The following is a 14,040-nucleotide window of genomic DNA, read 5'->3' as shown; positions in this document are numbered from 1 at the left end:
TATTTGCTGCTGGGACACAAAATGATCAGAATTTTCAAATGGTTCACTTCCTGTTTGTGGATTTCCTTAGGAAAAAAAAAAGGAGGGGACAGATTCAAATGGAAATGATGGCTGATAGCAGAAACTCTGGAGTAACTGGTAATTTTCAATCCTGTATTTTATAGACTAGGCCTGGTAGCTTTGACCTTTGTTAAGCTTTTATTTCAAATTTTCCAAAAGGGCTGCCTGAGCCCACCCCTTTGGCTCCCTCACACTCACCCCCCCAGTAAGTAACCCTGTCTACTAAATAGGGTGAGGCTCAGAAAACGGGAGCATCACAGCTGGAAACAGTAAAGAAAAAAAAAAAAAAAACAAGATGGCACTTCAGTTAAAGTTATTTACCCAAAAGTTTGACATCTGGTATCTTTAGCAATTTTTCCTCTATGTTTCTTGTTGATTTGGTAACATCAGAAAATCTCCACTTGAGCTTCAGTCTTTGTGTGAATGGTTGTTTTTCCTTATTAAGAAACTAGAAAAGCTGTTACTAAGATGAATTTTAAGAGGTAGCAGCCTTTACTTAATTGGATGCTTCTTGAAATAAGATGAGACAATGGATATGAAGTGTTTTGAAAAGTTAAAAGTGTGATGCCAGGGCTCGAAACCTGTGACTCACCTGCCAGGGTGATTATTTGTCACTTCTCATTGGCACCTCCCAGTCGCCACCATTATCACCCTTCCCACTGCCCCTACCATCACTCACACGCACATTCTCTCTCTCTCTCTCTTTCTCTCTCTTTCTCTCCTGATGAGTCATCACACTGCATTTTCAGCTATGTTGGCCTCATATCAGTCATATGATATGCCCTTATTATTTTAAAATTTTCCCCAGATTTGTGGTTATGTGCCCTTTTTTCATTCCTAATGATGTTTCCTTGTGTCCTCTTTTTACCATTTTTGTCAGTTAGTCTACTTTATTAATCTTTTTAAAGAACCAGTATTTTATTGATTTGATCATCTCTTTGATATCTAATTCCTTTGTGTTCTTTATTATTTGCTGTTTTATGTTTCCTTTGGATTTACTTTTTGTTCTGTGTGTAATTTATTGAATTGGACACTTAGCTTGTAAATTTCCAATCTTCTTTTCCTTAACATATCCATATAAAGCTATAAATTGCCTTTTAAGTATTACTTTAGCTGCATCCCACAAATATTTATATGTAGTGTTTTTGTTGTCATTCAGTTCTAAGTAATTCCCAATTTCAATTAGGATTTCTTTTTTGACCAACGAATTATTTAGAAGTATTTTTGTTTGCACATAATGGTGTTGTGTTATCTTGTGATTGTTGTCTACTTTTCATGCACCATGGTCAGAGAACATGGTTGGTATAGTATCAGATCTTTGTTATTTGTTGAAACGCCCTTACTACACTGTTTTGTTTTGTTTTTTTTCAGTGTTCTCTCTTTGCTTGAAAGGAATGTGATTCTCTAGTTGTTGAATGCGGTGTCCTATTTACATCCTTTAGGTCAAATTTGTTAATTGCATTACTTAAATATTTTGAGGCCCTACTGATTTTCTACCTGCTTTATTTATCAATTCCTGAGAGAGCTGTGTTAAAATCTCTCACTATTAGTGTGGCTTTGTCTGTTTTTCCTTGCACTTTTGTCAGTATTTGCTTTAAGGCAGTGATGTTAGATGCCTATGTCAAAATGCTGTATCTTCATTTTAAAATGTTTCTTTTATCTTTATGTAGTGACTCTCATTACCTCTAATATATTTTGCTTGAAATTTTATTTTTGTCTGATATTAACATACCTATGCTGTCTTCTTTTGGTTAGTATTTGTCTGCTATATGTTTTCCTATCCCTTTGTTTTCATCATTTCTGTGTTATTTTGTTTTAAGTGAATCTCTGCATTTTGCTGTTGATGTTTTTAATTTTATCTGAGACTCTCTTTTAGTTGATTAGTTTATTCATTTATATTTATTGTATATTGATACACCTGAATTTTTTTTTCTACTATCCTGTTTTGTACTTTCTTCTCTACAATGCTTTTTTGACTTCTTTTTTCTCCTTTCTTCACTCTATTAGATTAATTTTTTTCTTCCTTTTTATTCTTGCCAGTAGTTTAGATATTATATTCTATTTCTAGCCTCTTATTATCCCTGAGTTTCTAACTTAATTTAGCAAAGCCTAAGGTTAATCACTAAATATACGCCCCTCCCCAACAATACTCAGCCTTAGGTTCAATCTCATCTTTATATTAGGTAGAATTGGCTTTAGCTGCACATGATTAAAACAATCAGCAGCTTAAGTAAGACAGCAGGGTATTCCCCATACATATAAAGGAAGGCAGGAAGTAGGGTGCCCAGACTAGCTGGCAGTTCCTTCCATCTTTCCAGTCAAGGGGCATTTGAGCTCCAGACAACAGGAATGAGGAAGGGCAGTAGAAATACCCCTTCATTTAAGGACAGTTCTGGGGATTGGCACACAGCATATGTGCTCACATGGCATTGGCCAAAACTAGCTGCAAGGGAGTCTGGGCATGCAGCTGCTTTGCTGGGTGACACTGTTGCTTATTAAAATCAGGATTTGTATCACTAAGGAAGAAAGGGGAATGGTTATTGAGAGGCAGCTAGCAGCCTCTGCCACAGCCTCTCTCCCCCGGACATAAGGGCCCTAAGAGTTTCTGATCAGTCCCTTCTTTCATGTCCAGAATTTCATCGTCATTTTGTTTTTAGATCCTCACAATTAGTCATTACTCTTGTTGTCATTTTGTGTAATCAGTACTTACTGAGATTTATCCATGTGTTTAGCAGTTATGTGTTCCTTATTCCTGTTGCATCCTACTTCCTCCTTCTGAGGTTTCTTTTCCTTTTGGAAGTATATTAAGAGTTCTGTCAGTGAGGGTAAAACTGAGTTTTTGTTCTAGGATTGTCTTCACTTTGCCCTCTTTTTTCTTTTGGCTGCGCTGCGTGGCTTGTGGGATCTTAGTTCCCCAGCCAGGGATTGAACCCAGACCCTCGGCAGTGAGAGCACAGAGTCCTAACCACTGGACTGCCAGGGAAGTCCCGCCCTAACTCTTGGTTGTTAGTTAAATTGGGTTTAGAAGTTTAGATTGACAGTTTTTCCCAGGGCATTGAAGATACTGTGTTGTCCTCTGGTTTCTACACTTGCTGGTGAGAATCTGCCAGCTGCTCAGCTGCTGCCCTTTGTGAGAGATATGCCTGTCTCTCTGGTTGCTTTTAACATCTCTTTTCCTGGTATCCTTCAGTTTCCCTACAATTTGTCTAGGTATAGGTTTTGTTATAGTTATTCTACTTGGAGATCATTATGATTTTTGAATCTGAAAATTCATATCTTTCATCAGTTCTCAAAATTTTCAGCTGTTGTCTCTTTGGATATTGACCCTACCCCACAGTGTCCCATCTCTTCTCATTCTTTCCTCTGGGTCTTTCTCCTTCACATTAAAAAAAATTATTTTTTGTTTATCTCTCATTACTGACTAGTGCTCTGGGTAATTTTCTCAAACCATTCTTCCAGCTTACTAAATCTATCCTTGCTATATTCAGCTTGCTATCTGGCTCATCTATGGAGAATTTGTTTTGTTCTTTCCAGTCACTATATGTGTTATTTCTGTAAGTTATATTTGATTCTTTTTCAAATCTCTCTTCTCTTTTTTATAATGTCTTGTTCTTAGTGTTTCAATTTCTTCTTTTATGCCTTCAGTCTTTTCAACTGTACATCATTTTACATTTTCTTTCCAATTATTTTTCTGTCACCTTGGTTCTGAGAGCTCTAATCTTCCTGTGTGTTGTGTCTGCTGACTCCTGTCCATGGATAATTGTTTCCTCACACGTTTTGGAAGTTTTATTGTAAGCTCATACTGAATGGGGCTTAGTACTGTGGAAATTACTGAATTCCAGAAGTATTTCCCCAGAATGTTTTTTCATGCTCCTGAGAGATACTCCAGAGTATTGCTAGATCAATATCAATGTTACATTAGTTTATGAGCAGCCTTGTGTTCTGAGACCACAGTAGTGGTACATTGAACTCCAAAGTGCACGAGGCTCAGCGCCACCTCACACAGCATCCCCTTTGCTGATGGGCAGACTTTTTCTGGCTCACCCTTTCTGCAGTCCCAGTTTTGCTCAGGGTCTCAGGCCAGCTCCCCAAGTGGCCCTTGTCTCCTGTGTCCACTTAGTTCTTCACACTTTCCAGGTCCTACATTCCTAGAACTGATAGCCTCCCTTAGGGCTACAAGCCCTCCACGCACACGCTTATAATTCTGGTTTTCAGTTCCCTCTTCATTTTTGGCACTTGCAGATTTCCTTCTTTTTTACAGGTTCATCTCGTATGCTTTTTGGAAAATGTTCCATTTTATCTGGCATGGCTGGCAATTTGTAGAGGGAGGGCTTTTAGACTTAGTCTCTCCCCATCTCTTCATTCACTCACTGTCGGATCACTTTGTTCTGTTTTGTTCAACAAGCTTACTGAGCTGCCTGCTGTGTGCCAGAAATCGTGCTGGGTCTCATTCTTTCTTCCCCTTCTGCATGCTTACATGCCCACATATGTGTGTACACACACACACACACACACACACACACAGAGCTAAGGTCTCAGAGTTTAAACATCAAATCTCAAGAGGTAAGAAAAAAAGAGGGCTGGAAAGAATCCATCCTTCTGAGCATTGTGTCTTTAAATCCCCACCACCACACAGCCATCACACCGAAAGATGAACCTTGAACGTCCAGATGCCTGTAAGTTGCCCCCATATTCACTGCTTGGACCTGCAGACTCAGCCTCTCAGACAAGAGCCCTCAGCATTGTTGGAGCGAGGCCCCCCCTGCCTCCCTCTGGCACCCTCAGGTCCTGACTTCTCTAGGTATCTGCTCAGCCTGAGACTGCGAGGGGGAGCCAGCACTCTCCCTGCTGTTCCCCCGAGTCCTGTCTGAGTTTCCTACAGGGCAGCCACCACAGCCCCCCCTAAATGGGCCAGTGGCACCATTCTGCCACCCAAATGGGTCAGCTTCCTCCGACACAAACTCATGAGTGCTGGCATCTGCATGTTTACCCCTCACGGTGGCCCACTGCAGTCTTCTGTGCCCCCTCCCATACCACACTGCTCGAGTCCTGTGGCTGCCCTGTAAGGACAGGCCCTAGAATGACTTGTGGAGACCTCTGGAAACATCTTGCTCTCTCGATTGGCCATTTTGTGAACAATTACTTTGTGTAGGAACACATAGATCTGCTTAGGTGAAAGGTGGAGAGTGCCTTGACCCCCCCTTAGGTGCCTGTGTACAGTCTAGGATGGCTGGAGGTAAGCAATTTGCTGCTAATAATTGAATATTTGGGAAGAAACATCTATTTCTGTAGCGGTTGTGAAGATAAACTCAGGAAGGTCGATTGAAATGGCATGTCACAGCTGCAAATCATTTCTGAGGTCTTAAAAGAAAATGAAGGGCTAGAAGGGAACCCCCAACCCCAGCCGTGGAAAAGCTTTAGGAATCAGAGGCTGAGAAAGCACAGTCTCAGAACAAACGCCTTACCTTGGAAAGTTCCGCAGCCGGGGCGTTGGCCCAGGTAGGCTGGGCTGGGCAGACAGGCAGATTCTACACTAGCTGATAGGCAAGGCTCACACCCTCATCTTACTGCCGCTCCCCTGCATGCATTCTACCTGGGGGGATAGTAACCTCCCCTCGCACTGCCCAGGGTGTATCTGTGAACCCCTGTCTGCAGACAAGCAATCTCCCACCCGACCCCAGAGGCAGAGAGAGCTGGGGGATCTGGTTGGGTGACGAGGCCAGCCAGCAGCCTCCCTGTGTTCAACACCAGCTGAGAAATAAGGCTCAGGAAATGACAGAAAGGAAGCATCACCCCTACTTCTGTAAAATCTGAGTTGAAGGGCACGCTTACGTGGGTGGCCCAAGGGGCCCTCCTGAGAATTTACCGCAGAGCCCAGTCAGAGGTGAACAGCCTGCCTGGAAGCTTACCAGGAGAGGGCAGGCCAGAATGCAGCCTCCCTGTGGGCAGGAGACCCCTGAGCCGGGCCTGCTCCGTGCTTCCTCCCAACATTGCCACGCCTCCCCTTGGGGACACGACTGAGGGGTGTGATAACAACACAGGTCCCTCCATGTGGAAGGATGAAGCCAGGGCAATGGAGGTTCCCCTGGAATAGTTTCTCTTTTATAGGTGAGGCCATTGTGGCCCTTCCCAAGCTCTCACGACTCCTGGGCTGGTGAGAGAAGGCTTGTTGACTGTCAGTCCAGGGCTCCGTGCCTTACCCCACCCACACAGGGACAGATGGAAGAATTGCTGTGGAGGTGCCTCAGCTTCTCCCTGCTGAGTTGTGCCTGGGGGCTGCCCCGCAGCCACAATCCCAGCCACCTCCTTCCCTGACTCCCCGTGTTGATTAGCTCGGGCACACCCAGCCTGGAAGGAAGCAGGAAGCGTTGACCCCAGGGATGATCATGGGTTGTTATCTCATGTAATTAATATTATAAAGGCTGCCCACTGCCCTGGCACTTGTCAGCCGTTTAGCAGACACTGGACATATGTGCATTTTTCCAAAAATTATTTAACTTCTCTAATCTGAAGTTATCTCCAGAGTAAGTAGAGAATTAGATTGCTAGTTTTGAATCTGTAGCAGTGGAATGCGTTTTATTATGTAAAATTAATGCAGGATCTCAATACTAAAATAGGAAAAAAGTAGTGGTTTTTTTAGCATGAATGTGTAAGTAAGTATTCATTGTAGACACTTACTTCTTTAGAAAGGCGTCCATGAGACTGCTCTTGAAGGACACAAAAGTCTGAGAGCCAGGGTCATAGGTGATGGTTATAGTCTAATATCTGCATCCGTGTTCCACCTATCTCTGATACTGTTTCAGGAGCCCCATATCAAGGAAATCCTGACTCACCAGTTGCCCTCTCAGCTTAGGCATCTTTTAAGCCCAATAGAAGCTTTAAAAAGGAATAGCAGAAAAGTTTTATTTTAGAGTTTAGTTGCTGACAGTAGCTAGCAGCTGTTCATATGAATTGCTTACGGTAAATCTACAGGTCAGACAAGAGGGACTCAAAGCTTGCAGGAGCTGACGCCCCTGGAAACTCAGAGCAGGCCTGACCCACACCCCTGTCTGGGCATCGTGCACCGGGCCACTGGGCAGATGTGCTTCGTGGGCTCAGTGCACTGGCTCTGGTATGCTCACACAGTTTTATACCTACACACAATGTGAGTGGACGTCACAGCCCTGAGTTCTTTTAGATGCCCAGTGCACCACCACAACCTTCCTAGGTGTCGGCCCATGTATGAGCAGTCGGTAATATGCACAGATCTAACAAGCAGACCGCCTGTCCTAAGAGCTGCAGAAAATCAGTTACCATCACAGTGCTGGGTAACACACTGCCAATATTCAGGGTAACATTTAGAGTTGAACATAGTTGAGTGTATATATTATTTTTTAATTAGTTTTTTTAACAAATACAGCTTAAAATATCTTAATGATTTGAATGAAACGTGTGGAAGCCCCAGCGCACCTCACACTCTACAGCCCTGCTGGTCTCTGAGGTCCCGTCCTATCCTACCGCACCTCCATAGTGCCGAGAAGGACTGAAGTGTTTTACCCCTGCCGCAAGGGCTGGATCCTAAAGGGACATGCAAAGAGCCTTCAAGTAAGGCTGGCAGGCCCAGTGCGGAAAGGTGAAGTGATGGGCAGTACGTTGACCTTGGGGCCCCTCCAGCCTCTCAGATCACCTCTTACAGACACCTGCCTCATGCCAGGACTGGCCCTGCGGCTCGCCTGAGTGTGTGTTGGACTCTTCTTGTTTTGGACTTAGCTGGAGTGTAACTGGGCTGGGCTTGCTTACTTGAATGAGCTCGTGGGTCCTTGGCATTCTGTCCCGTGTGGCGTCCTTGGCGGGAAAGGAGGTACCTGGTGGCCTGGTCTTCATCCTGAGAGAGAGGAATCCTGTGGTCCAGAGAGCCTAGAGCAGCCTCAGCTTGTGAAGCCTTCTCCCCAGGCCTGCCCACCCAACCTACGGCCCTTCTCAGCCTAGCCTCAGGCTCCTGGGAAGCAGTGTAACTTACCTGTCAGTCCAGCTGACTTTTCTTGGCAGTTCCTGTGTGATTAGCACTGCCCTGCCCTCGAGGCTTCCAGTCTGTGCTAGGATAAGGTGGGCTCAAATGATAATAATACACAGTAGAACAAGGGTATGCTCTTGTTCTGGGAGAGATGGACCCTCTTGAGAGGAGACATGAAGAAAGGCCCCACAGAGCAGACCTTAGGTTTGGGGTGCAGTCTGCCGCCAGGCATCCTATTTATTATTTCCAGCCTTATGTCTAGGGTGTGGTCTCCATAGCCCTGGAAAATTTCTTCCAGGCCCTGGGTCTTCATTTTCCTGCTTCTCTAGAATCTAGACCCAAAGAGAAGGAACAGGGACCAGCCGGCGCCTGCTCTGAGGGCACGCTGTCCTGCAGGGTGGATGCCACCCTCCCCCAGCCCTGGCAGTGACGAGGAAGGACAACGTGATGGCTGAGGCCCGGGCTCTGGAGACAACACCACGTTCAGGCACCGTGGTCTCGGGCAGATTCCTTAATCTTTCTGTGCTTTAGCTTCCTCACCTATAAAACAGGCATAATATAATACTTAATAGATTTGCTGATTATTAAATCAATTACTTGATTGTGCCGGACACAGCTTTGAGCGGGGAGGACACAGTTTGCCTTTTGGCCACTGTCATTTCAGTTTGTCAGTTAAAAATTACTAGTTTAAAAAAAAAATTACTAGTTAAAAATAACGTACCAGGGCTTCTCCCTGGTGGCGCAGTGGTTGAGAGTCCGCCTGCCGATGCAGGGGACGCGGGTTCGTGTCCCGGTCCGGGAGGATCCCACATGCTGCGGAGCGGCTGGGCCCGTGAGCCATGGCCGCTGAGCCTGCGCGTCCGGAGCCTGTGCTCCTCAACGGGAGAGGCCCGCGTACCGCAAAAATAATAATAATAATAATGTACCATATATTCTTTTAAAAAGTAGGAATTTAAAACTCACTGTGCCCGCCCCCAGTGAGCAGAGTAGTGTGCTGTCCTCCGCTGGGTTCAGCCCTTAACCCTGCCACTTTCTAGCTCTGTGACCTTGCCGCAGGTCACATTTATCGGTGTCTCAGTCTCCTTTGTGTGTAAAGGGGGTGATGGTTGGGTTCCGGGCCATGTAAGGCAGCCGGGGCCTGGCCCACAAAAAGGGCTCGATGAATAGATGCAGACAGAGAGGACAGGCAGGTCACTTTTTCCTGCCTCAGGCCCACGACCAACTGAGGGCCTGCGACCTGCCAGGCACTGCTCCGGGCAGGCACCCACACCAGCAAGTCCTTAAATGATTCACATGCAGGAAGTTCTTTAGGAGGTTATACAAGAGAAGAGACTATAGAGACCCTAAATAGGTAAATTCCTATCTGGGAAGAAACTCGAAGCCCAACTAAGGGCAGAGAGTGAGGTGTCAGTGAATGAGCACTGGCCTGGGAGTCCAGACACATCAACCTCAGGCGGTACTTCACAGCAGGCTCGGAGCGTCCACCTCCTGCCCACATGGTGGACCCCTGGACCCCTCCTCTTCCTGCCCCCTTTGGCAGAAGCATGGAGCGCTGTCCACATGGGGAGGGTCCTGCCATCAGTCATCAGGAAGGCATCTCATCACAATGACACGGGTGGGCAAAAATTAGGGGCATTATTACAGAAGGAGAGGGCCAAACTCTAGCGAAGCCCTGGAGGCTAGTGCCCAAGTGAAGGAGGGTGTACTGAACACTCTAGTTTCTCTTCACGAGTTAGTGCACGGGCATGATCTGCCCCTCGGCCCTGTGGTGGGAGGTCTGCACCCGGTGATGCTGCCGGCTTTGGTTGTTGTTGACTCATCTCTCTCACTCTCCCCTGTGCCCGCCTTTTGGATCCATCCTACGTCTTCCAGTGCCATCCTTTTCCCTTCATTATGTCTCCACCTTCTGTGGCGAAGTTTGTGGGCCATTATACTTCAACACTCGCCGGTTTAATTGTTGCAATTGGCCCTGAGAGAATTCGGGAAATGAAAGTGGCTCCCACTGCCTGGTGATGAGGCCAGTGAGAACATTCAGCGGCTCCAGCCTGCATGCGCCCTGCCAGCCTCTGCGGAGTGACCGCTGACACACTCTGCATGTGGGTGGCAGAGGCCTGGGTGTCTGGGGCCGTCACCGGGGGTGTAGGATGCTCTCGACAAGCAGCATGTGGGTGTCCTGGCTCCGAGGAGATGGGATCCGCTGATCCTTGGAGCCGGAGGGGGCTGCGAGTTTGTCCACATCTGGATTTCTCTGCCTAGGGGGAGATGTGCATTTACCCAGATGCAGAGGAGGGTCTGGCTTCAAGGGGCTGCAGCCCTCTCCGGACCACACAGAGACCCCCAGAAGGGCTGTGAGGTCAGCTCTCCTGTTGCAGGTGCAGGAGAGCATGTGGTCCTGAGCATGGCATTTGGAGTCAAGAGACCCACGTTGTGGTTCCAGCTCAGCCCTCACTTGCGTGACTTTGCACAGGTCCCTGAGCGTCTGTTTCCTCATCTGCGAGGGGGCTGTGTGCGCCTCCAGAGTGAGCATGGCGATCGGTGGGAAAGTGAGAACAAAGCCCTTGGCAAGGGTCTGGCACACAGCACTCAATCCATGGTGCTGGACTCGGTATTATCCGGTGTGCAGTTTCCAGCGGTCTCCAGGCATCTTGGCTGTTGCAGGCATCTGCTCAGGCCTGTCAGGAGCCACCTGGGAATTCAGGCACCTCAGGGTGGCTGAGTGATCTTCATGCTTCTCCCGGAATTGTCCTTAAGATTTCGTTTGCTCATTAAGGTCATGAGGAGCACCTGCATCGTGTGCATCACAGGACTGGAGGAGTGTCTGCTGTACTCCAGGGAGGAAAGGGAGCGCGTGCGCTGTCAGGGTCCCAGGGGATGCAGTCAAGCCCTGAGAACGTACCAGAGTAGCAACCAGAAGCTCCAGCACCTAACCAGTCACGTCCCCTCCCCGGTGCTCAGTTTCCTTTTCTGTAAAATGGGGTGACGGTATACTTTCCCTGCTTCCCACCCAGGGCTGATGGGAGGGGGCAGAGTCAAGTAAGAGTGATCTGCCACCCTGACACCACTCTCCCAGGATGTCCCAGGGGTGACACAGGGGTCAGGACCTGCTGTCTCAGTCCCCCTCTGGCCAGGCAGGCCTGAATCCCATGGCAGAAACAAGGCAAGGGGGAATTGCAATCAGGCTCTGCCTACCCCAGCTCAGCCCAGGGAGTGCCCCAGGCAGTAGGTTTGGGTTATAGAGACTTGTAATCCAGTCGAGCTCTGGGAGATGGGGTAGGTCAACCGTGACCTCTGTTTCCTCATCTGCAAAGTGGAGATTATTGTGCTCACCTATGTGACTTAGGACTTAGTGCCTCCACCCCAGACCGTGAGGTGTGCATGGACACTGTAGGCAGAGATGCTGCCAGGCTATCATGGCCCCCAGGGTCTCCAGTGCCATCTCAGCTCCTGTTTCCCTCTGTACAACTCTCCATGTTCTCACTCCCCACATACTGGCTTTCTCTGCGTGCCCATTCAGATGGTGGACCAGGCAGCCTACAGCTCCCACATTCTTCTGTCACAGCCCAGGATGCCTAGAGAGGCTGGGGTCTCCCCTCCATCTCTGTCTCTGTCTCTGTCTCCTCTCTTTCTCCCTTTATGATTCCCCTTCTCATTCCCCCCAAACCCATCAACAGTGGCTGGGGACAAAACCACTTGTCTCGGTCACTCCCGTGCAGGGTGGTGTAAAGCATCAGGGGTACACAGGAGATGGGGGTCACCTCCCAGTCAGGGAGGACAGGAAAGGGGCAGAGTCGCCACCAGAGCGGTGGATGCTGCCCCTCTCCTCGTCAGCCTCCCGGTGCACCTGGGCGAAATGCTTCCTGCAGTGTAGCCAGCAGCCTTCCTGTAACTGGAGGAACGCTGCACTCTCCCCTCCTGCGGTTCTGCTCTGCTTGTTCCTGAACAGATGATAACAGAGATGGAGCATATGGCCCCCAAAGTCACCGGGCATTCTGGGAAAGTGACACTGTGCCACCCCGGGCTTCAGGGGAGGGGCCCATCGGCTCCTGAGCACAGCTTCTCCCTTTGTTCTTCAGAAGGGCACAAGGTCACCTCCTCTGAGCCTCCTGAAAAGGAAATGTGCTCACTGACTTCAAGAAGAATCCCCTCTATCTAGGCACTGATTTAGGCAGGCACATATAAGGTGAGATGATATGTGTCGGGGTGGGGGACATATGAGAGCCAAGACAGAGTCCCTCTTGGGCCTCTCCCCCCTCAGCCCCCCCTCAGGCTTGTGCTGCCTGCGGGACACCCGCCTGACCTGACCTCCCGCCCCCTCCCCAGCCTGGTCCTTGACTGCTCCCACACGCAGTGGGGTCTGGGCATCTGAGCCCTGGCCCCGTCCCTCCTGGCTCTGTGATGAGCTCATCAGGAAAGCTGCCTGGAAAGCCCCGCCTGGCCAGAGGGGAGGCAGAGGGGGCCCAAGAAGGGCTCAGAAAGCAGGAGGGAGCAGGGAATTCGGAGCTGGATGGCTGAAGCGGGAGGGAGAGAAGGAGCAGGGGGACCTGGGGAGGAGGCAGCTGGGAGCCCCCCATGCTCTCTGCTCGCCCAGCGTGGCTCCCTCAGTCTCAGGCTACAGAGTTTTTGGTAGGAGAGGAGGCTGCCAAGTGAGCATCCCTTAGCAGAGAAGCACTTGGAGAAGAGAAGGGAGGAGAATGCTTTCCAGTTTTCCTTTCACCTTTGACCTGTGGCCAGGGTGATCCCATGGCTGCCCCTGCTTTTTTCTGACCTTTCCTGGGAACTCCCAAGGAGGCGCTAAGATTGTGAGGAGGAACCTTGTCACTTCAGGACAGCTGGGGAGGGGGCTGACTACATATAACCTGGCCTGCCTGTGGGCTAAGTAGGTTAGAGCCTGAGGGGCCACATGGAGGCTGTAGCGCCCCTCCAGAGTCCGGTCCCCAGCCCCCAGCTTCTCACCACGCACCAGCACATCCGTCCTCCCCCTGACACGTTTGCCTTCCCTCCACTCGCAGATTGTTCATAGGAGGGCTGGAGACAAAGAAGAAAACTGGGGTTGACGTAGCCCCTGATGAGATGATTCTCTGGTCTCTGGGCAGCAACTTGATAGGAACGCTGGCAGCTCCGGTGCCAGGCTTTGCCTGCCAGCTGTTGGAGGGATGCTGGGCTGAGGAAGGGCCAGGCAGTGTGGAGTTAAGATAGGCTCACACCCTTGGGGATCTTTCAGGCTGGTTGGAGTTTCAGGAGAAGGTAGCCAAGCACCAGGCAGAATGTGAGGTTTGCAGCGAGTGCTCTAGACAGGCATGTCATTGCTCCACCTTGGGCCTCAGTCATCTAGGCTGTGAAATGGGGCTGAAGCTGCCCTCACCTCACAGGGCTGTTGGGGAATACTGAGAACAGGGCTTGGAAAGTGATGACGTGCAGAGTCTGGGGAATGCCTGTCACAGCTTCCTTCTCTTCCCTGCAGGGCCACCCATTCATCGTTCAGTTCAACGATGGAAATGCCACCGTGGTGTCCATGTGGGTGTGCAGGGCACTGGAGGAGAGGCGGAGCCAGCAGGGCCCCCCCTGAGGTTGCAGTGTGATGCTGAAAGCCCAGGACTGGTCACCAAGGGGAAAACGTGCCTATCGTGCCCTTCGTTTGCTGTCCACGCCAGAAGAGCTTTGCTGGACTCACCTTCGACTCTGCTGGCAGATGACCTTGCCTAGGAAGCCCTCAAGGGTGGCCAACCCCTGCAGGGCAAGCCCTCGCCCCCCCCGGGTCTGGAGGCCTGACTGGCAGGGAGGGTAGAGGGGTTGGGGCATCGAGAAGAGAGGCCCCTACGCCCTTGCTGCTCTTCCTTTTTCCTGACGTTCTCCTTTGTAAAGGGTCAGGCCCCATCAGTATCGCTGATGGGAATAAAAGTATTACTGCTTTGTGACTGCCCACCGCCAGGAGGGTTGTGCTGTGCAGAGGGTCCGTTGCCCACCCAGGGCTGGGAGCAGCGCAGGGA

At 49.4% G+C, this 14,040-nt stretch overlaps 1 protein-coding gene across 1 annotated transcript in view; it reads left to right on the top strand.

Annotated features, from left to right (window-relative positions):
- MAP2K5 (mitogen-activated protein kinase kinase 5) overlaps positions 1-13,772 on the top strand; it is a 263,415-nt gene extending 249,643 nt beyond the window's left edge. Inside the window, exon 22 of the mRNA XM_030875161.3 lies at positions 13,515-13,772. Within this exon, the coding sequence (XP_030731021.1) occupies positions 13,515-13,619 (105 nt within the window). The 3' untranslated portion in view covers positions 13,620-13,772. The remainder of the gene's footprint in view (positions 1-13,514) is intronic.
- The last annotated feature ends 268 nt before the right edge of the window (positions 13,773-14,040 follow it).

The sequence above is a fragment of the Globicephala melas genome, chromosome 2 (assembly GCF_963455315.2).
Source record: "Globicephala melas chromosome 2, mGloMel1.2, whole genome shotgun sequence".
Lineage (NCBI taxonomy): Eukaryota > Metazoa > Chordata > Mammalia > Artiodactyla > Delphinidae > Globicephala > Globicephala melas.
Note: the sequence above shows the minus strand (reverse complement) of the source record. Positions and strands in the feature narration are given on the sequence as shown.